Source organism: Colletotrichum lupini, chromosome 8, assembly GCF_023278565.1.
Source record: "Colletotrichum lupini chromosome 8, complete sequence".
NCBI lineage: Eukaryota > Fungi > Ascomycota > Sordariomycetes > Glomerellales > Glomerellaceae > Colletotrichum > Colletotrichum lupini.
In genome coordinates this window covers 403577-428505 of record NC_064681.1, presented here as the reverse complement: position 1 = coordinate 428505, position 24929 = coordinate 403577, and the positions used below count along the sequence as shown (strand labels likewise).

The window sequence follows — 24929 nt, the reverse complement described above, 5'->3', positions numbered from 1 at the left end:
CCATATTTATCAAATCTAGACCTGACACTCACTGAATCATTTCTTACTGAATTATTCGAATCATTGCACCACAAACCCAGAAGGCTCTGGATTTCTCCCTTTTCTTAAGCCGTCTCTCACTTTCCAAGCTGGAACGGATGGCCTCACCTTCTTCATTCGCTGATTTAGCCAGCCTTTACGCCTTCTACACGTCGCCAACATCATCTCCAGCTGCATCAAGAGCTCAGAATGCCTCCGCTGCCCGCCGAGATGCCGCTATCAGCCAAGACGTTACTCTTCGACCTCGACGATGACCTCGCCGACTGGTTTCCCCCCTACGGTGAGCCCGCCGATCCTCCCTTACCGCCCCCAGAGACCGCGACTAGTCTGCAAATGAGCGACTTCACCCACGTTACCTTCGCCGACCCCATTCTCTACATCAATCTGGTACAGGAATGCTTCCAAACCGACGCCCACCTGGAGCCCCTCAAAGACCGACAACTGGTGGGAGTCAGAAACGACTTGCGCTGGGGTGCCACCGCCATCGACGTGTGCGATCAGCTCTTTGATCCCGCTCACTCTTTCGTGTTCCATCTCCTCCGCCGCTATCCCACGCAGCCCATCCCGTCTGTGGTCAAATACAGTTGGCAGGATACGGGGTTATGGGAATTGAAGAGAGCCGTGTACTCTCTCGTGGCCCTCCACGATCCAGCCGAGATCCTGCCTCTGAGCTTTCCACTCAGTACCCGTCGTCGTCGTCGGTTCGCCATGATCGAGGTGAGGGCCTTTGGTACCTTTGACGCCCTGGTCAGCGACTTGCGCAAGGTGGAGGAGAAGACCAAGACCAAGAACGAGGACCACCACGACGAGGGTACCTCCATCGTCGGCCCCGACGTCTCTCGCCTCGAGCTCACTACCCAGAAATGGCTGAAGCATATCGCAGACACCTGCCTCAGCCTCCGAATCAACCACGCCGCTATCACCGACCACGTCCACCTCATCATGCTCGTGTTCCCCGCGATGATCATCAGCCAAGATTCCTCTTCTGCCCCTAGTCAACTCCCCTCTCCCGGCGTTCACGGAGGAACCTTTTCGGCTTCCATTGTCAGAAGAAGCCGGGAGAAGCCTGTTGCCTACGCGGGATGGCTGAGAGCTGCGGCGCGTGCTACGCCTTTTGATGCTTGAGATGAGGGCAAGTATAAGGTTCCTGGTGTGAGTGCTATCTATTGAATCTCTCTTCGTTGCTGACTGTCTATTCCGTGAGGTAGATGACCGGATTTGATTCTATCGACAAGAAAGCCTCTATCGACAAGAAAGCCAAGGACCGATACAGAAGGAGTATCAGAGTGAGCGAAATGGAAGGGTGAAGAGACAAAGCAGAGAGGATCAAAGAGGCAAGACGAAGCCGGGGAGGGGTAGTGGGGGCATCATGAGGTCCGCGAATTGACAGATTGACAACGTGCCCCCCGAGACCTTGTCCAGACCGAACCAGATCAGCATAGACAGATCCATAGAATGGAATCACCCGGGATCTTAGAAGAAGACTGCGCAAAGTTGATGACGTTTTCCATGTCTATTCTTGTGTACGACCAGAGTCCATCGAGGTCTCCTGGCGATGGCAGCCATTAGACAGTTATGTCAGAAGATGGCAACCCAAACTCGATCGGTCAATCGTGGAAGAACAATGTGTCACGAGTTATGGCACGCAGCAATGGGCATACGGAGTGTAGTAAAAGTGGCTTAACTATTAAAGTAGAAATAGATAAAAGGAAAAGGTTTATATATACGATATCTAAGATAGACACGTAATTCAGCACGTAACGGGCACTTTATAAGGTGCAATTACTATCCTTATTACGTAATATACCCCCTAATTACTACTACTAGGGAGCTATTATACCTAAAATAAAATCTTTAAATACCCTTATAAAGGCCTAATTTAGTTAAATATAAATAAAAGAAAATTAAGTATAAGGGATATACGTCTTTTAAACCGCGTTTATTATAAATATATCCTTTTATTTAAAGTAAATAAAATCCTAATTTAAAATAGTACGTATATTAGTATCCTTATTATAGGGTAGTTAGTTCGAACCGTAGTTAATAAAAAGATTAATTAAACTATATAAATATTTACGTAGTAAGTATAAAAAAGAGGGTTTAACCGTAGGTTAAGCTAATTATAATAATTATAAATAGGGCCCCTAATTAGCCCCTGCGCAGTCGGCTATATACTACGGTCGAATTAGACTTCTAATTTAATATTAACTTTTTTTTTTATTAATTTAATTGCTATAGTTAGAGGTATAATTTAACCTCGGGCCCGTTTATTAAGTCGTTTCCTTTTCTCCCTTTTTTTAACTTTTTTTGTATGACCTATTTTTTTATTTATATAGTAACTTTTTTACTACTTACGAATTGCTTTAATCCCTTATTTAGTGCTGCTTTTATAAAAGCGTTTGCGAGGTTATTTTTATTATTAATCTAACGGATCTTAAGTATTTTGTGCTTTTTATATAATTACTTAAGGGTTATAATATCGATTATAAGCCTCTTTTTTTTTATCGTTCTTAATTTGATAAAGTATTCGTATAATAAGTAAGAATTAGTATAAATAACTATTAAAATAGGTAGAAGGCTAATTTAATTAGTAATTTTCTTTAGTATTATTAAAATTGCGTAGGAGAGGTTAACGCTATTAATTATGCTATAGACCTCTAATATTAATATATTTTTTATTATTTACTTATTTTTAATTAACGAGTAGTAAATTATATTATTATATATAGTAAATTCGCTCTTACTTATACTCTTATTAACTAGGATAATAATATACTTTAATTACGAAGTAAGGTTGTTATTATTCGTAAATAACTTATTAATAAAAACGTAGAGCTTATTAGTTATAAAGTCGATTAAGTAATAAACGAGACCTTAATTAAGATTCGTTTATTATTACTTAAGCCGCTTATTAAGTACCTTAACGTTTTATTTAGTTAGATCTATAGCCTACGCTACCTTAGTATAATTAAAAATTATTTTAAGTTAATAAATACTCGTAATATATACCCCTCGCGCGAGCTTAGCTTTATATTACTTTTTAATATTAATTACGTTCGGATTAATAAGGTTAATTTTCTTACCCTACCCCTTTTATTAAAAAATAACGGTTTCTTTTTTAATTATAAGAATCCTACTATTAAATATTAAGGGGGTATTTATTATAAGGACCTCTTTTAGCTTTATTACGAAGCCCGCTTTTTAGAGCTCCTTATCCTCTTTTTTTATAAAGTTAATATTAAATAGGCCTAATATATCGTTAGTTTATATTCTAATAATTTTAAATTAATTACTTTTATACTCCGCGATTAGTAAGTATAGGTCGTACGTAGAAGTAATTATTAATAGTTAATTAATACAAAAATCGTAGTAAGTAGCTTACTAATAAGTACCCGATTTTACGAGCCTATATAGTAGCTTAAGTACTTTAATAATCGTGCTTTCTAAGTACTTACTAGCTATTTCTTTTAGTAAATAGGCTAGGATTTCCCTTATAAGCCCTGTGGCCGATTAGGTATAGGCCTAGGTAATATTACGGCTTTAAATCTCGTATCCCTTTTTCTATAGCGATATTATTAATACTATTATTAATTATTAGCTATAGCGCTATATAATAAGCAGTTATATAAATAGCATTACTTTTTTAACGTTATTATACCCCTAAATTACGTATCTAGACTTCTTATATAGCTAGGGTATTCTTTTCTTTTTAATCTTATAAACTATTCGTAATTTAAATATATAGAGGTTTATATATTTTTCTAGGTCGTATAAAATAAATTAATAGACCCCTCGATCGTAAAGAGTATTTACTTTAATAAGATTTAATCCTTTATATAGCTTTTTAATAGTTATAATTATACCTTCTTTACGTAGTTTAACTACTAGCTTAAAATCGGCTTTTTTTTTTACTATATAAAAAGTATTAATTACCTCGTCGTTAGTAATAAATTACCGCGTTAGGGCTTGCTATCGTGGTTTTTTATAACGTCTTATTAGTAGTATTAGTACCTTTTTAGTAATTTCTTTTTCCTCGTTATTTATTAATATTACTATAACGATTTTATTAAAAATAATTTCTTATACCTTTACTATGGGTTATATAGTTTCCCTTAGCTCTTTTTTTTTTATAAGTTAGAAATTACCTCGTTAGGATTTATATAGTACGGTCTAACTACTATAATTAATACTTTAAGTAGTTAGTTACGATTTCTCGTAACTATATAAGAGCGCTCGTTAATAAAAATTAACTTATATAGCCTAGCCTACTATTAGGTGATTTTATATTATACTTATATATCTAAATTTAGTAATGTATTTAAATTACCCCCTATATCGGGCCTATTATACGTAGTAATTACTTTATTAACTTACTTTTTTATACTTACCTCGCATAGTACCCGTATTACTTTTTTAATTACTTAAGCTCGTTAGCTTATACTTAGTAATAATAATAAGGCTAAGGTCGTTCTTAAATATATTCTAAATACTAATAGCGTTAGTATAAGTCCGTTAGGCCCTATAATATTATTATAATATTTAAGTACTATCTAGAGGTATTCGTTATTAATAGAATCCGGATTTTCCTTTTTAATAATTTTAAACGCCCTTTTTAACTACTAGTGTGCCCTTTTTACTTTTTTAATATTATAGTACGCTTTAACGGGTACAACTTTTAGCTATATACTATAAGCCGTCGTATTATCCTTAAGTTCTACTAATTTAAAGCTAGTATTAGCGTCGGTTCTAATGCTATCTAGCAATCCTTAGTATATATTAATTTAGCTTTTTCGTAAGGCTATTTATACTATTTTTATTTATAAATCCCGGAGGAATTACCCTATTTAGAAGGATATAGCTATATTAATTATATATAGTACTAGCTAACTATTTAAGTAAAAAATATTAACGACGATTTCTTAGTTAAAGTTAAGTTTATTACGCAATTTAAATTTGAATTTGCATAGGCTCTGCGCATTTATTTAGTATTAATAATATACTTTTATTAACTACTTTAGCGCCCCTATTTTAATATTATTATTACTTAATTATTTTAAGAAGTTATATAGCCTCGTAACTAACGGGTACCTAAATCTCTAATATAGCTTTTTAAGTTTATTTTCCATTAAGTAATTAATCGACTTCGTGTTATTAATAAGCTTTATAAACGTATACCCCTATTATTATTTAACTATTTTAAAGTACTTATTACTAAAGATTTTATTCTTCGTATTATTAAATATAATACTTAGTCAATTTATATTTTTTAAATATAGGAGAAATAGGGTATTAATAAGTAAAATATAAAAAGTTATCGTTCTGAAGTACGTTTTTATTTTTATTATACTTAGGGCGACGATTTCCTTACCTAAGTTAAAACTAATCTTCGTAATACCCGCTATTAATATATTAAGTATTATTAGTACGATCTTTTATAATACTTAGAATTACCTTTGTTTTCTAGTTGATTATTATAATACCTTAGTATTTAGGATAACTTTATAGAAATTATTTAGGCCGTATTTTTTACTTATATAAAATGCTTATACGAGCTTAGTATTCGAGGGATTTAGGTAGTATAAAAAGGACCCCTCTAGCTACCCCTAGATTTACTTAGTATTATATTCTTTTTTTTTTAATATTAAGAGAGATAACGGTTTCTTTTTAATTATTAAGAGAATAGGCTTTAGCCTTATTAAATTTACCCTTTTAGCCGCTTTTATATCTGTTATCTAAAGGACCTTTTTTTATTATTTATAAATAAAAGCCTACTTATTAAGAGCTTTTACTACCCTTTATTCGTTTAGCCTCGTATATCTTTTAAAAGCTAACGGGGCGAAAAAAGAGTAGTTAATATCGTTAATTTCGTTATAATCTAATTTATTAGTATAAGGGGTAAGATCTTCTTTATTTTCTAAATCTCTTATAGAGGGTATATACTTTAAGCTACTACTTTAACTACTATTACTAAGTTCTGTACTTCCGGATCTGCCCTTATATATAACAAGGAATTAGTTAAATTAATAAGGGCTAGTTTTATTATTTACTACCCTCGACTTTTTATATTATTTATATAATTTAGTATACTCTTCCTCGGAGTAGTTACTTAACTAATATCTATCCTTTTTATAAATATAGTATTACCTCTTCTATTACTCTACCTATAAGTTAAATTTCTATTTATTTAACGAATTTAGGCCTCTTTATTAGCAATTGCTATATTTAGCCTCTTTTCTTTTTTTATTATACGTTCGATTAACTTAATATTATTAATGAGGGCCGTCGTATATTTAGAAATAGATTTAGCGCGGTATTTTTATTTTAATATTAAAGCTAGATCTTAGTTTTAAATAGAGCGTCTCGTAGTTTTTAGGTACTTAGTATAAGGTTATTTTTACTTTTAATATATACTAGACTATAATATAAAAATATTTAACTTTTCGCTTATTTATCCCCTTATTTAGCTAGGTTTTTATTAGCTTATTAATTCAATTAATAAGCTCTTTAAGGATCTTTACTCATAATTTACTTTTTATTATCTTAGCTATAAATACAAAAGAAATTACTTATAGCTTAAATAGGAGCTCTAAGTTCTTATTATAAGTCTCGAAGCGGCTTTAGATTGCGTTAATTATATTAAAAAAGTCGTTTTAATTAAGATTATATACTACTTTATAATAATAATTAGAAGCTTTACTTACGAGTACGATATTAATTACTAAATAGTATTAATATTCTTTAATTCTAACTTTTTTATAATAATTATAAAACATCGTTAGGGTTTTTTATAAAACTTTATACTTCTCTTTAAAGTATAATTTCTTTTTTAAAAAGATCTTTTTAAGGTTTATAAATTACCTCGTATTTATTACTAGATTTTCGGTATTTATATACGATCCCTGCGTCGCTATATATTATTAATAATTTCGGGTCGTTTACCTCTTTTTTTATTAACTAATTAGTACCGAATTTTATATTAGTAGCGGTAACAAGTTATAGATCGAAATAGGCAGAATTATTAATTATTATATTTTTAGTATTATATTTTGCCCTAGTATATCCTTTTGTGACGATATATTTTCGTTAGTAATTATAGGGAGGAAATTTAGGTTATTTACCCTTTTTTTAAATTTATTAAAGCGATTATACGCTCTATTAACTTATACCTAGTTTTATAATACGAATTCCTTTTTTATAATTATTATTATTAGTATTTTATATAGCTCTTATAATTATAATTACGCTAATAATACCCCTCGCCCGTAAAAGAATCTATTAACTACTTTTGCGATTCCTAGGCTTATACTTACGAACTATTTATCTAGTTAGTAACTAAGGTTATTTATAATCTCATAAAATAAGGGTTACCCCTATAGCCCCTTTTTCTTATAAACCTTAGTTAAATAGATTAATATTATATTAATTTACTTATTATTAAGCTAATTTATAATTTTATATATCTACGTCCCTTAATAATCCGGGTTAATATTTACTTATTTATAAGGGATTAGGATTCTATTTAGGATCGGGTTTCGTCCTCTTTTTTTTTACCTTAACTTACTAAGGCTCGTGCTCTAGCTTATGCTTATATTAGTAATTATTAGCGTATTTAATTTTAATAGGGATATATTTAATCCGCGCGCTAGTTATAGTAAATCCGTGCTTTTACTACTTAACGAATTTATTAAAGTTTAAGAAATTCCCGCTTCTTTTTACTATCTTATTACTACTCTCGTTTTTATTATTTTTAGTAATTACTACTGCTTTTTTAAATTACTAGTTATTATATTTATTAAGATTTTCCTTTTTATTTAATATAAAAAGGTAGGTTTTAGTAGTTCTTTTTTATAATAATAATAGTAAACGTTTATATTACTATAAGAAGATATAGTAATTAGTCTTAGGATTTTTATTAGTTACTAATTTCCGTTATCTTATATTGTTACGAAGGTAACTTTGTTTACCTTATTATTCGCCTTATTATCAATATTACGTAAGCAAACTATATACCATATTAATCTACGATTTCTGTAGATTATTATAGGTATTGATTATGTAAGCAATACTGCTTATATAAGCTTACGTGAGCAATGGAAAGTACTGGAAGGTAACTGAATAATCTGGAATTTACTCGAGGCGGAATTACGTACTACGATTACGCATTCACTTACGTATACGCTTATTAATTATATCATAATTAATAAGCAATGGAATATTCTAGTAGGAGGTTTTTATGCCTATATGTAGGCGTGTATTTGCCTACCTAGACCTTTCGTTAAGCAAGCAACTTCTTATATAGTAATTTAACTATATTACTCTCTTTACTACAAAAACCTCTTTTATATACGCTTATATCCCCTATATTCATATATTCTTACTTCTATATAAATATTCACTTTTTATATTCTTTATAAGAATATCCCGCATTACCTCGTTAAAGCTATACGTGCTAGATATATATTTCTAGCTTCTTAAGCCTCGTACTCTTTATAATCTCTAAATAGCTTCTTTTTTTAACTTACCTCTTTTAGGGTAGTATTCCGTAAGAATAGTTAAAAATAAATACTAAGTAGCTTATAGAGGAGCTATATAGGTTATTAAAAACTATATAGGCCGTTAAGTATAGTTAACGAAGTTAAGCCCTCTTTTTTATAAAATCGTAAATTTTAAGGACTTATTAAAAATGCTTATTTATTACTTATATATAGTAGGGTTAAATATTTTAAAGATCTTGTTTTTTATAGCTTTTTAGTACCCTATTTTATATCTTTTAAATAGTTTTTTTTATAGCTTAATTACGGTTAAGTAATTATCGTTTATTAGCGATCCTTTTTATTACTTAGTTAATTTTTTAAAATTAGTAATCTCGTGCCGGGAGCTAATATAAAAAGAAGCCCTTTAGCGGCCTTTTAAAGGATTTTTTTTTCTTTTTTAGATCTTCGTTTCTTTAGCTTTTTTTTAGGTTAATAATAACTCTAGCGGGAGGTCGTAAGACTACTTTAGGGTAGCCGCCTTTTTTTTTAAATTAATTTCTAAGATCTATAATATTTTTAACTTAATATTATTAGGACTTTTAAATCCCCTCCTCCCTCGTTAAACCGTCCCTTATATTATATTTTTAAGTAATATTTAGAGGGTAGTTAAGGGAGCTATAAAGAGGTTATTTAAATTACGGGTTTAAAGTCGTATTTATAAGATCCTCGTAATAATAGACTTTTTTATATACTATAGATTTCTTAACTTAATAACTCCTATAGGGTTACTTTTATTACTAAATAAGAATATTTATATTTAGAAATCCCCTTTTTTAATCGCGCAATGCTTTTTTATATTATATTATTAAGCTCGTTCGTCGCGCTAATTAATTAGGTAGGTAGTTATTACGTAGGTATTTTTTTATTAATTTAATTGGTTAATTTCTAATTACGGGCTAGTTATAAAAAAGTCATTTAGTAAAAAAGCTACTTAGGGCGATAGTAAAAGGCTAGTTACTTAAGCGGTTCTATTAATTAATATAGTTTAATATAATAAACGTCGACCTCTCGTAAATAATAAAGGGCTACGATTACTTAATTCCGTATAGTATTCGAGAATTACCTCTTTTTTATTTATTTTTATAAAGTTAATTAGTATAAATTTCCTATCCCGTACGGTATTAAAAGGTTATCTTTTTTACGTAGCAAGATATTTTACTAATTTATAATAATAAAATTTAATTACTAATTAGTATTAGTATCCCTATTATAAGGTAGTTAATTCGAACCGTAGTTAATAAAGAGATTAATTAAATTATATAAATATTTGTATAATAAGTATAAAAAGGAAGTTCTAACCGTAAGTTAGGCTAGCTATAATAATTATAAATAAGGCCCCTAATTGGCCCCTGCGCAGTTAGCTATATACCGCGGTCGAATTAGACTTCTAATCCGATAACGTATTTTATTATTTTTAATATATAAATTACTAAGGGCGAGGCTACTTAGCTACCTTATATATATCTAAATTCTCGTAGCGTTACCTAGCTATTATTTTTCTTCTTTTTTTTAACTTTTTATAGTTATTATAAATACTCCTATTTATTATATACGCACACCTATACCGTTAAATCGTTTATTAATTTTATTCTAAATATAAATATTTAATATATTTAGAAATAATAATAAATTTTGCGCAATTTCTATAATACCTCTTATATATATATTATATAATTTATTAAGAATTTAAATAAGTAATAATACTAACGAGCCCCTCTAGGTCGTTACCCCCCCCTATAACTTCTTATTTACTTACTAAGGCCCGGCTACCGAGCTCTCCCTCCCTAATTAAAAAAATATTAAAGTTATTAATTAAAATATTAAGGACTTTATTAAGTTCGAGGCTCTTTTTAGTAGTTATAATAAAGGTAATAATAAAATAAATAATAATAATAAGAGCTTTAATAGGCTTTTACTTATCCCCCCCTCGGAATTTAAAAATTAAAATAAGATTAGTTTAAATAATAAGCTTTTTAAAAAGGGTATATTATATACTTATTATTTTAAAAGTTTATATTTAATATTATTTTAGGGTTTAAAAAACATAAAGCTAGCTCTTTTTAAAAAAGTAATAAGAAATATAAAAAAAACGCTAAAAGGCTAAAGTACCCCCCGTAATAAGTATAGTTCTCTTCGCTATTTTAAGCCTATTTAATATATACTTAGTCCTTAAAAAGCTTAAAAAAGAGGCTCCCGAGGAACAGGAGATCTAATACTTACCCTATTTTAAAATAGCCCTTTAGTATATTAATATTAAAAATAGTAATTATTATTTTATAAAAAGTAATAGTTAGTATACGCACTATTTTAACGGCCGTTTAGCTAAAGGGTATATTAATATACTAGTTATTTTATAGCTAATAGCCTAGGCCCTTACCGAGGCTATTATAAATAATACTCTCTTTTTTATAAATATATCATCCTTTTTTATTATTAAAAAGCGTACTTCTAATTATAGTTTTAATAAGATATTATTAAGCTCCGTAGTATTATTTACTAAATACATAATAACTAGAGAATATATAAGAATTATATCGGTTTTTATATAAAGGACTTTTTTAACGCGCGCCCCCGGTCCTTTTTTACGCTTATTATAGTCGTTTATAACTAACCTCTTATTACGCCGCCCGCTTTTATACCCTAAGTTATTAACTTAACGGTCGTTCTAGCTTTTACGCCCCCTATTACCCTTATTATTCTTAGTTTTATAAATTTCGAAGTACGTAAAACGCGTTTTTTAATACGCATACTAACCCTCTTCCTTAGTAACGCTATACTCTTAATAATTATATACTTTATAAACTAAGAGTTTAAATAATAAATATAAGCCTAGGTCTTATTTTTATATATATATACTTTACGAAATAAGGTTATTTTAAAAGTTTAGGCCTTCGGGCTATAAGAGGGTTTTATTTTATTTATTTTAAGCCTCTAGGCCGTACTTTAAGTTCCGTTTATTATTTATTTTTAGGTATTAAGTTTTTCTAAGCGTAGCTTAAATTAATTATTTTTAACTATTTTAGTTATTTATAATAGCTTTTTATGCATTATAAAAGTTAAGAAGTATATAAAAATATTCGAACTTAGCTCGTAAAAGGTTTTTAATAAGTCTATTTATTAGTATATTTTTTATTAATATATAAGTAACTTTAAAGCTACTTTTAGCGTACTTTTATCTTAGCTATATATTTTATATATCGATATAATAAAATCGAGTAGCTATTCTTTCTCTTTCCCCTATGACGAGTTAAATCGTTTACTAATTATCGTAGTTAACTAACTATACTTTTCTTAAATTAAGGGTAATATTTTTAAAAAAGCGCTTTAGAGCTATAGTCTCTTTTATAATTTCCTTAAGGTAAAGAAGCTTAGTTTCGGTAGTTAACGTCGTAACCGTTACTTAGTATACTAATTTTTATTAAATTAAGCTATTAAAAAGGAATATTATATATCCCTAAAATAATCGTCGTATTACCTCGTTATTTATAAAACTAGTATCTCTAGCTAAAAGTAATAATTACGTACTTAGTATATTATTATAATAGAGCGTAAAATATTTTATTATATAGAGATATTAGATATAATAATTAATTATTTTAATATAAGTTGCGCTTAGGTTAGTTAAGAACCGTAATAATTATAAGTAAGTAAAGGCGACGTCTAGTCTAATTATAATAGTTATATAAAGCATACTCCTAACCTTTTCTTAGTAGCTTTTTATTTCCTCTTTTATTACCTACCCCTCGTTTAGTTTAAACTCTTTTTAAAGAAGAGGGGTAGCTAAATATAATAAATTTATAAAATCGAAGCGCTTAGTAATTTACTTAATATATACGTTATAAATAAAGTAAACCTTATGAGTAGTACGGTTTTATAAAATCCGTACTCTAAAAAAATAATTAATCAGTCCATTCTTTTTAAAGTTAATATATTCTTTTATACCGTTAACGATCTCCTAAGCCGCTTTTTAATTATTTTAATAATGTAGAATAATAAAGTTATTAACGTAGAATATTAGTATTACTTTTTTATTTATAATTTAGTAAATATAAATCTCCTCGTAGCTATATATTATATTTATACTACGGAGTATAGAGGTAAAAGTTTAGAACTAGAGAATTAATAAGTCTTAGAGGCTATATAAAGCGCATTAGAGTTTATTTACTTTATTAATAACCTTATATCCTTTTAGGAGTTTAATAATTATTAGCTTCTCGCTCTTAAAAAGCGCGTTAAGGAATACGTTAATAATATTATATTAGTCTATTTTAAGGTCGAATTAAGTAGCTATTATTATTATAAGCTTAAAGGCCTTTATAATAAGCGTCAAAGCGTACGTATTTTATAAGGGGTTAAGTAGTTATATATCCCCCCTTATATATATACGTACTTTTATCTCGCTAACCTCGTTATTAACGTCGTATTTATAAATATATACTTATTTTAATAAAAATAAGATCCCTTATTTAGGATTATAGTCGACCTCGTTTTATATATTAATATCCCTTAGCTTTTTTATTTTTATATTTATAATATCCCTAAGTAACTTTTATAGTTATAGTAGGAGATATTTAATATTACTAAACTTTTTTAATAGGCTTTAGAAGTTAATTTTAGTAAGTCGTAGTTTTTAAACTCCTCTAGAGCGCTCTAAGTAAGTCCTATAAACTACTCTTTTTACTATTTAATAAAGTATTATATATCTTATACTACTTTCCTTTATAGCTTTTTACTAATTAAGTATAAAAATAGAAAAAAAGTAGTCTTAGAGATAGTTATAATAATTACCGTTTTTTATATTTAAATATAAGAGCGTTACGAAAATATTACTATTAAAGCGTTATAAAAGTTTATAGACCCAGTTTAAATATCTAGGACTTAACGGAGCTTTACTTAGTATTTAATAAAGTAGTTCTTATAAGCTCTATTTTTATATAATAATAGAGGTTTATTATAAGGGTTCCTTATTAACGTTAACTTTAGTATTAGGAATTACTTCTTTGTAATTAATACCTCGTTTATTACGTATTTTAGTATTTTATTAAAAGCTATTAAGAATTAAAAGCTTAAGAACCTCCGTAATATATATAAGCGCTCGTAAAGAGGATTATAAACTATATAAAGCTATTTATAACTTAGTTATTATATCCCCTTTTTTACCCCTACCCCTAAGCTTACATAAGGGGGTTATTTTAAAAATTAATAATAATAATAAGATTATATTAGCCTCTTTAGCCTTATTTACCGTACCCTAGAGTATATTTATTAGTTACTTAGCGTCCTAAATAGTTAAAAATTTAATAATAATACTATCCTTAACTATAAAGTTATTTTAAATACTAGTATTTCCGAAGTCTAGATCTACTTCCCCGGGTGCTCGAACTAACTTATTATTAGTATTAAAGAGTTCTTATATTTTTTAAATTACTAAATTTACTTACTTACTTATAATAGCTTATTCCTCGTATACGGGATTATAAAAAACTTCTTTATTAAACTTAATATTCCTCGTAATAAATACTTACTTAAGCGCGGGTACTTAGACCTTATATAAGTTATATATTTTTAATATATATCTAACTAAGTATCCTATATACTTATAGAGAAGTACTTTAAACTCCTTTTAATATATACCCCTCTTACGATCCCTATAAAAAGGGTATACTTAATAACTATATATATAAAAGCTATTAAGATACGGGGTAACCGGTTTAAAATCCTATACTTAGTAACCCGTTTATTACTAGCGTTAATACCGCTTTTATTAGTTAATTTCTATTATAATAAGCAAATCTCCTTTATTAGCCTTTTATAAGGTAATATTATAAATAAAAATTACTACTAGTACTATTTCGTCCTATAGATTTATAAAGAGGTTCGCAAAAAGATATATTTTACGAGCTTTAGTAATTACAAATTAACTTACTTTTTTAGTATTACTTACGGGTTCTTTTATATATAAAAATAGAAGTTCTATTCTAATTCTTAGCTCGCTATACTACGTTTTGTATACGTATTTAACGTTTATAATTAGGAGAGCGGTCTTATTATTACTTTTAAAAAAGCAAATTAGAGTCTTTTTTTAATAATAAATCGCTACCTCGAGGCTTTATAATATAAAAAGCACTTCCTCTTCTATTTTTATTTTTAAAAAGAACCCCCTAAGTTACTTATTATATTCGTTAGAAACTATAAGTATATATTATTATTTACTAAGAGATAGTTTAAAATAAAAGAGATCTTAGTATATATAGTACTATAGCCGTAAGGCTCTTCTTAAGGGTAGTCCTCTTAAGACTACTATTTTAGTTTTAGATAATATATATACTTTATATTTAATTTATAATAAAGGTTTAATACGTATACCTTAAGTTTTATATAATAATTAATAAAGAGTATTAGGTCTAAAATAACCTATTCTAAAATATTAAAAGAGCGCGCTATTAGACCTCTTATAAGTACGTTAATATAAGTAATGGAATTTTCTATAGCTAACTAGTAATATAATACTAACTAGGCTCTATAAGATATGCTTAAAGTTTATAAAAAAAAAATAGGATTAAAGGAGCTTATATTTAAAAAAAGACTAAATTATTCTTTTAAATAAGCTACTTTTTAATAGTACTTTTATAAAGCGTTCCCTATTATAAAGTATAATCTAGACTATAGTACTAGAGTGCGCTTCTATTTAGTAAAATTTCTAAAACTATATCAATATAAAATCCCTTAATATAAGCAACGTTTTAAAGCTTTAAATCGTAAGTTCCCTTTCCCTTAAGTCCGTTTAAGACGCCCTTTATAATATAAGTACCGCGTATAATAATAAATAATATAATAATTCTTAATTTAATATAGTTTTTATTACTTAATAATACATAACTCTTAGGTTTAAATAAGCTCTTATTATTAATTAAATATATTACTTTATAGCTATTTATTACCGTACTTTAAAAAAAGGGGTAAGTACTACTTATAGGGGTACTAAAAATTGCGTTTATTTCTAAGTCCTAACTCTTTATAAGTATAGTAACTACGTAGCCCTCGTCCTAGTTTATTAATAAGCTCGCTCTAAGTTAGTTAAAAGATCTTTTTAAAAACCTAAGTTTCTTAGGGGTTCTATCGTTCTTTAGCTAATTAGCTTTTTTAAGCTTATCATAAAATAATTTTTATTTATTTAATTTAATAACGGCAAGGACTTTTTTTATATAGCTCTTTAGTATTTATATTAGTAACTTATTAGCGTTTTAGTTTATAAATACTTATTTTAATTTTTAATACGCCGTAGGGCGCTATAAGTATATATAATTATAAAGGTATATAACGTTATTTTTATTATTTATATCGTTAATTAAGTTAGAGCGTTTAGTAAAAGTAAAGTAAGCCCCTTTTTAACTTAAAGGTCGTTTAGTATATACGTCCTAAGTTACTAAGCTAAATATATACGTAATCTCCTCGAGGGTCCTCGTATACGTTCTAAAGGCTATTAATTTATTAAAAGTTTTATATATATATGAGTTCTATATAAAGTTAAGTCTAAACTTAACTATAATTAAAAAGTTAAATATAGTAATTTCTTTACTAATTTTTAAAATATCGTACGTTTTAGCTCGGAAGTAAGTAGATTACTATTCCTTATACTAGTATTAAAGGTTAATTCCGGTCCTCGCTTTATTAAGGGCTTATTAATATTCCTCTCGAACTATATTCCTTATTACTAATTCGGGGGGCGTAAATTCTTATTTTAAATATTTAATAATTCGCTATATACTAAACTTAGCGCCGTTCTTAGTAGCTTTTTAAAATACGTATTTATATAATATAGCGTTAACTAATTTTATTAATTACTAAGTAAGGATTTTAATATATATATTAATAATATTACGTTTATAAGCTATAAGTTACTTATATTTAGTATTAAGCTCTTATTATTTCTAAATATTCTTAAGTATATAAATCCTCTTTATGAATACGGTATAAAAATAGATTTATTTATATAAAATAGGTAGCATAACTAGTTTTATAAAAAGAAACCCGGCTTAGTTTTATAAGTTACTTATACTTAAGGAAGTCGAAAGGTTCGTATTAAGAGTTATATTTAAAAGCTATTAATAAAGGATTTCTTAGTTTTTTTAGTCGTTTTTAAACGCCTTATAATAGGCTTAATAAGCTTATAGTTCTTCTTTATTATGGGTTATAACTAATCGTCCGAATTCTAAAAATAAAATAAGCGCTATAGAGGGGTCGAGGAATATATCGGAATCTAGAGCGTCTAGGTCGACGTATTTCTAAACCCTAATGCCCTTACTTATAGTATAAAATACGTTAAACTATTTAATTTAATTATTATAATTAGTTAGTTTAGCTTAAGGTAAAGTAGGTATAAGTAAGTTAGTTATTTTAAAAAAATCGTAAAAATCGTATTAATAAATACGTTATTATAATATAAGGTCTTAATTAAGAGCTAGGCTTATAACTATTATAAGTTATAGTACGTAGTAATAGGTATATAGAGTATAATAAAAGTAGCTTAACTATTAAAATAGAAATAAATAAAAAGAAAAGGTCTATATATACAATATCTAAGATAGACACGTAATTCAGCACGTGACGGGCACTTTGTGAGGTGCGATTACTATCCCTGTTACGTGACACAATGTTTAATAACCATCATGTATTATGAAACTTCTACCATCATAACTCGTAAATATCTCATCTAGATCGTACACTCCACCAACAAACAGAGGAGGTCCCGCCTATCTTCTCTCCTTATGCTCTCCGAACGCCAGCTCTTCATCCTCACGCCTCTTCTTCATCTTCTCCACAGCCCCTCTTCGCCTCAACATATCCTCCTCCTCAGCACCAGGCACACCGCCCCGACTGTTCCGCTTCGTGATCGCCTCCTCTTCCTGCGCGATGTACTTCATCGGCCGCTTTGAGCTTGTGGCGTCCTTGTCGCGGAAGACGAAAATATCGTGGTTGTCTGCGAAAAAACGGTCCACATCCTCGAGGGAGCGGTCTGCTGTTTCGGGGTAGAAGAGATAGACGATGGGGATGAAGGAGAAGTTGAAGACTGTCCAGATGATGTAGAATTGCCAGCCGAGGGAAGAGATGCCTGGTGGTGTGATCTCGACGACCTGTTGGTGGGTTAGGTCTCTGGGTGCTTTTATTTGCATTGGAGGAGAATCGCGGGAGACGTACCATGAAGTTGACAATCCAATTCGTTGCGGTGCCGAGAGCGGCTCCCTTTGTACGCATGGACAAGCTGTTGATCTCGGTGGGGTACAGCCAAGGCACACCTATATCGAATTAGCAAACATTGACCCAAAGAATCGGGAAAGGACTTGAAGTACCCTGCCAGCAAATGCCAAAGAAGACATAGTACAAGAAGAAGAAGGCGATGGAAGCCTTTGCCCACTGGGACTGCGTCTCTGGTGCCAGGCCAGCCATTTCATTGTAACGAATACAGATGGTAATGACGGCGTAGCACATGAATTGGCCAAAAGCACCGTCTGTTTGCAACAATCAGCTGTCCTGTGCGTATTCATCGGGCCTGGATTCGACGTTTCCACAACTTACACATCATCATCTTTCGCCTTCCCCATCTCTCCACGTTGGGAATTCCAATCAAACTGAACAAGAAGTAGCTGACGGAGTTACACGCCGCCAGTAACCTCGCTAGTTTATTGTCCAAACCGACGGAATTGATGAGAACGAGGGGCAAATAGTAACTTGTAACATTAATTCCGGAAAATTGTTGCATGGCCTGGGTTCCACACCCGAGGAATATACGCCGGATGGTGGACGTTCCCGACGACTCGCCGGTCCGGCCTCGGAGGAGGTCCGACCAGGGGACGGTATTCTCTCTTTCGTAGTTGATGGCCCACTGAATGTCCTTGGACTGAGTCTGGATATAAGCATCGTCGACAGGCATGTCTTCGAGGTCGGCAAGAATCTGTTCGGCTTCGGCGACGCGGCCTTGAGCCATGAGCCAGCTGGGGTTATTGTCAGTCATAGGAATCTAGCGGGTGATATTTAGGGGACTAGGGAGGGGACGTACCGAGGTGACTCAGGCAACCAGGGGACGGTGCCGTAGAGGATGAAGATGAAGAAGAACTGGAAGGCCAGGGGAACGCGCCATGAGATGGAGCCGGTGAGGTATGAGAAGCCAAACGTGACCCAGTTACCTGCCCATCGTTAGTATCTGGTACCGAAGAACGAGGCCGGGAGATATCCAGAGAGGGAAAGGAAGACGAGGAAGACATACTCAGCGAGAACCCAAAGATGTTCATAATCATCTCAATAACAATCAACTTGCCTCGCCAACTCGCCTTACTCGTCTCGCCCTGCCACACCGGAGCGGTACTGGTATTGATACCGTTCCCAATACCCGCGACGACACGGCCGACGAACATTTGCGGGAGGCCAAAAGCGGCGGTCTGCAGGATGGCGCCAATGGACATGATTGTGGTGCCGACGAGAATAGTGTTCTTGCGACCGAGGCGCTCGCCAATCCATATGGTGGAAATTGCGCCGAGGAAGCAGCCAATGTCGTAGATTGCGGTGACGGTGGATTGGAGCTTGTCGTTGCCGACGATGCCCATCGTTTCGAGGAAGTCATCTGTTACGATGACGCCGCCGAAGACGCCTTGGTCGTAGATGGTGGGGTGTTAGATTAGAGATCCTGAGAGCAGAAGGTTGGAAGATGAGGCTCTGGGGGGAAGGAGTTTGAGGGTGAAAAGAATTGGTGAATAGTGGAAGGTGAGCTGAGGTGAGGAGGATGGAAGGAAGGAGCAGACGTACCCGAAGAGTGTCATGTCTGTCGCGCAGGCGATGGTGACCCAAAAGGTGAGCCACCCGCCCTTCAAGCCAAACCATCCCATGATGAAAGGCTCAGTGTGAGAAATCGATGCAGCTGTGTGTTGTCGTCAATTGGTGAGAATGGTTGTAATCTGTGAGAGGGAAGGTGAAAGAAAAGGTGAAGAGCAAACGGTGAAGCGGACCGAGCGTCGAAGAATTAGTGCTGGAACCCGTGCTGTGTTTTCCCAATCCCGATGAATACCAAATTTACCCTGGACTAGACTAGACCAACAAACATTTGTCTTGGGCTGCCATTGTTTGGGAAAGCGGCATCAGACGCAGTCTATATAGAAAGCCAAGAAAGGGAACTACATACGTCTAATTCCTCCGACTAGCGGCATCATCTCTCCCATGGTGGGGGCCCCGTCAATTAGTCCCGAACCAACATAGGGCCGGGGCACGCCAGCCAACCCCAGACAAGCTCTACCAGTGACAAGGCGTAGCCGCTAAATCTATCGCGGCTACCTGCCCGGAGGTACCCCTAGTGTGCTCCTCGCCAGTCTGTGGGGTAATGATTGACGGATCGGGCGGTGATGGGAAAGGCGCCTGACTAGTGTGGATAACAAAACGATGTCATCGTCATGGTGCGGCGGCGTTAGTAACATGCGTCCCAGGGACCTCAGGTCTCGCTTCTACGGTCTACCTACCTGTGGCTGCCAAGGTAGAACATGCAGCTTCGGCAGCAGCAAAGCGGGAAACCAAGGTCAAGACCCATGGTTGGTCCCAGGGCGCGATGGCCGCTCGCTGGTATCGACGCTGATTAGGCCGGGCCGACTCGAACGATGGGAAAGGATGGATGGATGGCGGGGAATCAGTCAGCCCCAATGCATCAGAGACAGACTCGAGGTCAGTGGTCCATTGGCCACAGTTGGGAGCAGGGATATTCAGAGTTTCGGGGTTGAGCCCGGCCGGCTGTGTGCGAGCGGTCGTTCTGTATGCATGTTTCTCTTGTCTCTACTCTCACTGGCCGAAGGGATGACATGATGGTTCGGCCAAACCGTGGCAGTCCACGACGCGGACTGAGTCAAGAGTCCAACCAAAGCATGGCAGCAGGGGACGGGAAAAGATGGAAAAGAACGAGGATGGAATCTGCACCCCGCATACTTGATCACCGCTACGTACCCACGTTCATTCCTTCACAATAAGGTAGGTACATAACCAGGAAGGTAGGTAAGGCAAGGCGAGAAGGCGCGCTGTTGACGTTGACGTTTGACGTTGGCAAAGGTGCAGCGATGACGTCGCTTGGTGGAGACTCCATCCGCGGCTCTGAAACGGGCGGGGCGTGCCGGGGCCATCGCTGTAGTCGAAGCTTAATTCCGTCGATCCGTGGCTTCCTCGCCTCGGCGGTCAGCGCCGCGAGTACGTACCTGTCTTAGTCAACCATCTTTCACAACCAACCTTACATAGGTAGTAGGTACCTTACTCAGTTCCTTGTACTCAGTTCCTAGACAGGACAAATTCAGCAAAGTGAGCAACCGAGAATGCAGTCCGTTTCTACCTCATCGATTGGGTTATGTGGTTACGCTGAACGATGAGATTGCGGAACAAACTTGGGTCAAATTCTCCGATTCATCCACGCCCAAATCCCCCGCCCTCCGGTCGTCACCCCCCACCATAGAACGAGGCGGGAACAATCCACAAAAAGAAAACTGACGACTCACTGCATCTCCCACCCCGAATCTTGCATTGCTCAAACCCCATTGAAAAATCCCGTCCTGGAGAGGCTCATGGGGGCCGATCGGACCGAATAGCAAAGCCCACAGCAGACGATGCATTCGTCACACTATTACGATGCGGGGACTCCACGTTGGCCGCGTTTTTTCTCCCTCGTCTCCATTTCCATTTACAGATAGACACCTTCTTTCCTCCTGTCAGTCTGATGTAATCTCTTCCTCGTTCCAAAGGCTCCGTCCTAGTGCCATTGTAACGCCGTCTCATTCCATACACATGCAAACTCCTAGGTGTCTACCTACCTACCTCCTGACATCGCTGGTAACCTCCTCCACATCAAGCAGCTGTCAACTCGACATGGCGAAAAAGGAGGCTCTGCGGAGGAGGGAACATGGCTGCTTCCGCGGTCGTTGGCTCGGAGAGTCTCCGGCCCCTCGGACGTTGAAGTCGCAACCCGTTCCCTCCCTTGCCCCCCACATGTCACGCCAAGTACCGGCGCGTTTGCGGCTGCGGCTTTCATTAATTCGATTCGGTTGAGCCGCCGAGCGTAAGGCCGAGCAATGCAGTAGAGTTGTTGACCCGTTTCATTCAGACGGTTTTCTCGCCAAGATACTTCGTAACGATTTCTCTGAATTCGATTCTGCACTTTGCTGTAGAGCGGAGAGGTTTATCCTCGTCTTCCCAAACTCCCGGCTTTGTCTCAACAACGGCCTTTACCTCTTCATGACACCTGGCCCATTACGATTACTCCCAGCCATCTTGACACTCTTCCAAACCCCATCGGCATACAGGCCCCGCCGTCACATTGACAAGAACTCCCCCACGCACTCCGCCGGGCCGATAAACCTAACATACCCATCCGGCCTCACGACCACCATCCCGGCCCCCTTTTCGAACCCGTACCGCTTGTGCAGCACTCCGTCCACGTCCTTGTAGCCCCCTTTTCCAACCGTCTCCCCGGCGTAGATCTTGATAACACCGTACTCCTTGAACCTTCCGTCCGTGACAATCTTCTCCTCCGCCTTGTCCAAGTTCTCCTCGTCGTCCCCCGCACCGCCTGCAAACAGGAAAATCGTGTGGTCCCGCGCGCTCGTCATCCCGAGCAACCACTTGCCCTTCTCGCCCCTCTCGTCTGTGACTTGACCGTCCGGCGCCCGCCAGCCGCCCCTGACAGGCCCATCAAAGCCGACTGCCGAGCCGACGATGGAGCTGTTGCGGTACTTGATGGCCATTTGCGAGATGAACGTGTACAGCGACAGCCGTCGCGCCTTGTTGCTCCAGATGCGGGGCACGATCCATGGCATCAAGCAGTTCCGCACTGTTGTGAAGATTGTGTTTTGCGATGACACCATGGTGAACATGCGATCTGTGCCCGTGAGGAGGTGCTGTCCGACCGGGTGTCGCTCTTCGTTGTATGTGTCCAGGAATGCCTCCTCCTTCTCGCCGCGGATTACGGCCGCGAGCTTCCAGCCTAAGTTGATGGCGTCCTGAATGCCAGTGTTCATACCCTGGCCGCCCGCAGGGGAATGTATATGCGCCGCGTCGCCGGCCATGAATAGTCGTCCGTCGCGGTAGTTATTGACACCACGGCAGTTCCACCGGAAGCTCGTCAGCCACAGCGTCTCTTCAATCTCCAACTTCTTCCCCATCATCTCCTCCACAAATTCTTCAATCTCCTCCTTGTCCGGGTCGCCCTCGCGCTTGCTCCTCGATGACCTTTCACCCACGAAGCGGACCACGCCGTTCTTGAGAGGAAAGACGACCATTACCCTACTGCTGAGATAGAGGGAGACACGCTCTGTGTCGTAGTCGCCTTTCACTTTTGCGTCGCAGAGCATGAATTGCTGAGGATATTGCGCACCCTCAAACGTCACGTCGGCGCTGTGCCGGACGACGCTATGTGCGCCGTCGCAGCCGACAATGTACTTTGCCCGTACGACCTCCTTCGAGGTGCCTTTTGTCAAAGTGGTGCTCGCGCGGACGCCGTCTTGCTTGATATCGTCCGCCGACACACCCCGCTCCACAGTACCGCCATAAACCTGCAGCTGCCGCAGCATGGCAGCCTCGGTGTCGACCTGGGAGATCCACAGCGGGAGTCCGAAGCGGGTATCGTCGAAGCCGAGGTCGTCAAAGGTGCCGGTGACGAGATGGCGCTTGTTGCAGTAGATGTTGACGCCGGGTCCCGGGGTGCCCTCGGCGAGCATGGACTCTGCGATGTGGGGGTGGCGGTGGAGGAGCTCCTGTGAGCGCGGCTGCACGGCCAGGGCGCGGGACTTGTCTGACGGGACGGGGGCCTTGTCGATGATGCGGAAGGGGATGCTCTGCACCGAGAGCTCGAGTGCAAGAGTAAGGCCCGTGGGGCCGGCGCCGATGATGAGAACGTCTGTTTCGCTCATTTTCGGTAGTGATGATCTCTTGGTTGACGATGTCAATGGTCTTTTCTCTGATGGTGAATGCATTGGTGTGTTAGTGCTTCTGAGTGGGCGATGGCAGCAGACGCCAACCGCGACGAGGCAAGGCGGGTCGCTACTTTAAATAACATCTTTTTCCCGCGTAAGTTCGTTTGGGTCATACTGCGGAACATCTAGGGGACTCGATATGTTTCAAAGAGGACCAGAGTTTCCATGCCCAACATCAGCTGAACGAACACGTCGGCACCTCGCCTTCACAAGCTCCGTGCTTCATCGTAACCGCGTACGTCACGTTCATTGCCAGATTGTCGAGAGAGATGTCCGCGGGCGAGAGGTAAGACGGGGAAACACGCAATTTGATTGAGGTGCAGGGTTGTCCACACAACGCATGTCAAGAACAGATACGGGAACCGGGGCCAGATTGAGGCCGGTCACAGGCGGGGCAATGGGGTTCGTTCTTCTAGCTGGCGATGGCGTTACTTTGAACGGTAAAGTGTATTCTGCCTGGACTTGGCTGTCCTTCTTGGGCCACTTGGGACGGTGAATGCGTTGGCTGGCGTGGTTGGAATTGGCTTGTAGTCGGCGGGCGGGAGTTGCAGCTGGGGTCTATGGGTGAGGCGAGTCACGTGAGGTATCGGAGGTCGGTCGCTTTGACTCCCGATGGTCCGACATTGTGGGTCACCCAGACTTAAAGAGTGTCGGATTGGAAGTCTAATTCGACCGCGGCATACAGCCGACTGCGCAGGGGCTAATTGGGGGCCCTATTTACGATTATCGTAGCTAGCCTAACCTATAGTTAGAACCTCCTTTTTATACTTACTACGTAAATATTTATATAGTTTAATTAATCTTTTCGTTAACTATAGTTTAAACTAACTATTTTATAATAAGGATACTAATACTAATTAGTAATTAAATTTTATTATTATAAATTAGTAAGGTATTTTACTATATAGAAGAGATAACCTCTTAATACCGTACGGGATAGGAGATTTGTACTAATTAATTTTATAAAAATAAACGAAAAAGGAGGTAATTCTTAAACACCGTACGGAATTAAGTAATTATAGCCCTTTATTATTTACGAGAGGTTAATATTTATTATATTAAATTATATTAATTAATAGAATTACTTAAGTAACTAGCTTTTTATTATTACCCCGAGTAGCTTTTTTCCTAAACGACTTTTCTATAGCCGGCCCGCGATTAGAAATTAACTAGTTAAATTAGTAAAAAGAAATACCTAAGTAATAATTACCTAACTATAATTAAGCTACGAAAAAGACTACTTAAAAGATATAAAATAGGGTACCGAGAGGCCGTAAAAAATAAGATCTTTAAGGTATTTAACCCTATTGCGTATGAGTAATAAGTAGGTATTTTTGCTCTTTTACGAGCTACCCGGCGTTTACTTTTA

General features: G+C 35.7%; 4 protein-coding genes across 4 annotated transcripts; 2 read left to right on the top strand and 2 right to left on the bottom strand.

Moving 5' to 3' along the window:
• Positions 1 to 228: 228 nt before the first annotated feature.
• Positions 229 to 1164, top strand: CLUP02_14601 (uncharacterized protein; the record flags this gene model as incomplete). The annotated part of the gene is made up of 1 exon (XM_049293528.1): positions 229 to 1164. One exon carries the CDS (start codon positions 229 to 231, stop codon positions 1162 to 1164), a length of 936 nt encoding a protein of 311 aa, XP_049150674.1.
• A 16162-nt stretch (positions 1165 to 17326) lies between these two features.
• On the bottom strand, positions 17327 to 19783 carry CLUP02_14600 (uncharacterized protein; the record flags this gene model as incomplete). Its single annotated transcript, XM_049293527.1, has 7 exons — positions 17327 to 17707; positions 17772 to 17869; positions 17924 to 18082; positions 18150 to 18565; positions 18631 to 18757; positions 18838 to 19218; positions 19747 to 19783. 7 exons carry the CDS (start codon positions 19781 to 19783, stop codon positions 17327 to 17329), a joined length of 1599 nt encoding a protein of 532 aa, XP_049150673.1.
• A 158-nt stretch (positions 19784 to 19941) lies between these two features.
• CLUP02_14599 (uncharacterized protein) lies at positions 19942 to 20414 on the top strand (the record flags this gene model as incomplete). The annotated part of the gene is made up of 2 exons (XM_049293526.1): positions 19942 to 19967; positions 20069 to 20414. The coding sequence occupies 2 exons, from the start codon at positions 19942 to 19944 to the stop codon at positions 20412 to 20414; spliced, it is 372 nt and encodes a 123-aa protein (XP_049150672.1).
• Positions 20415 to 21901: 1487 nt separating this feature from the next.
• Positions 21902 to 23560, bottom strand: CLUP02_14598 (FAD binding domain-containing protein; the record flags this gene model as incomplete). Its single annotated transcript, XM_049293525.1, has 1 exon — positions 21902 to 23560. The coding sequence occupies one exon, from the start codon at positions 23558 to 23560 to the stop codon at positions 21902 to 21904; it is 1659 nt and encodes a 552-aa protein (XP_049150671.1).
• Positions 23561 to 24929: the final 1369 nt, after the last annotated feature.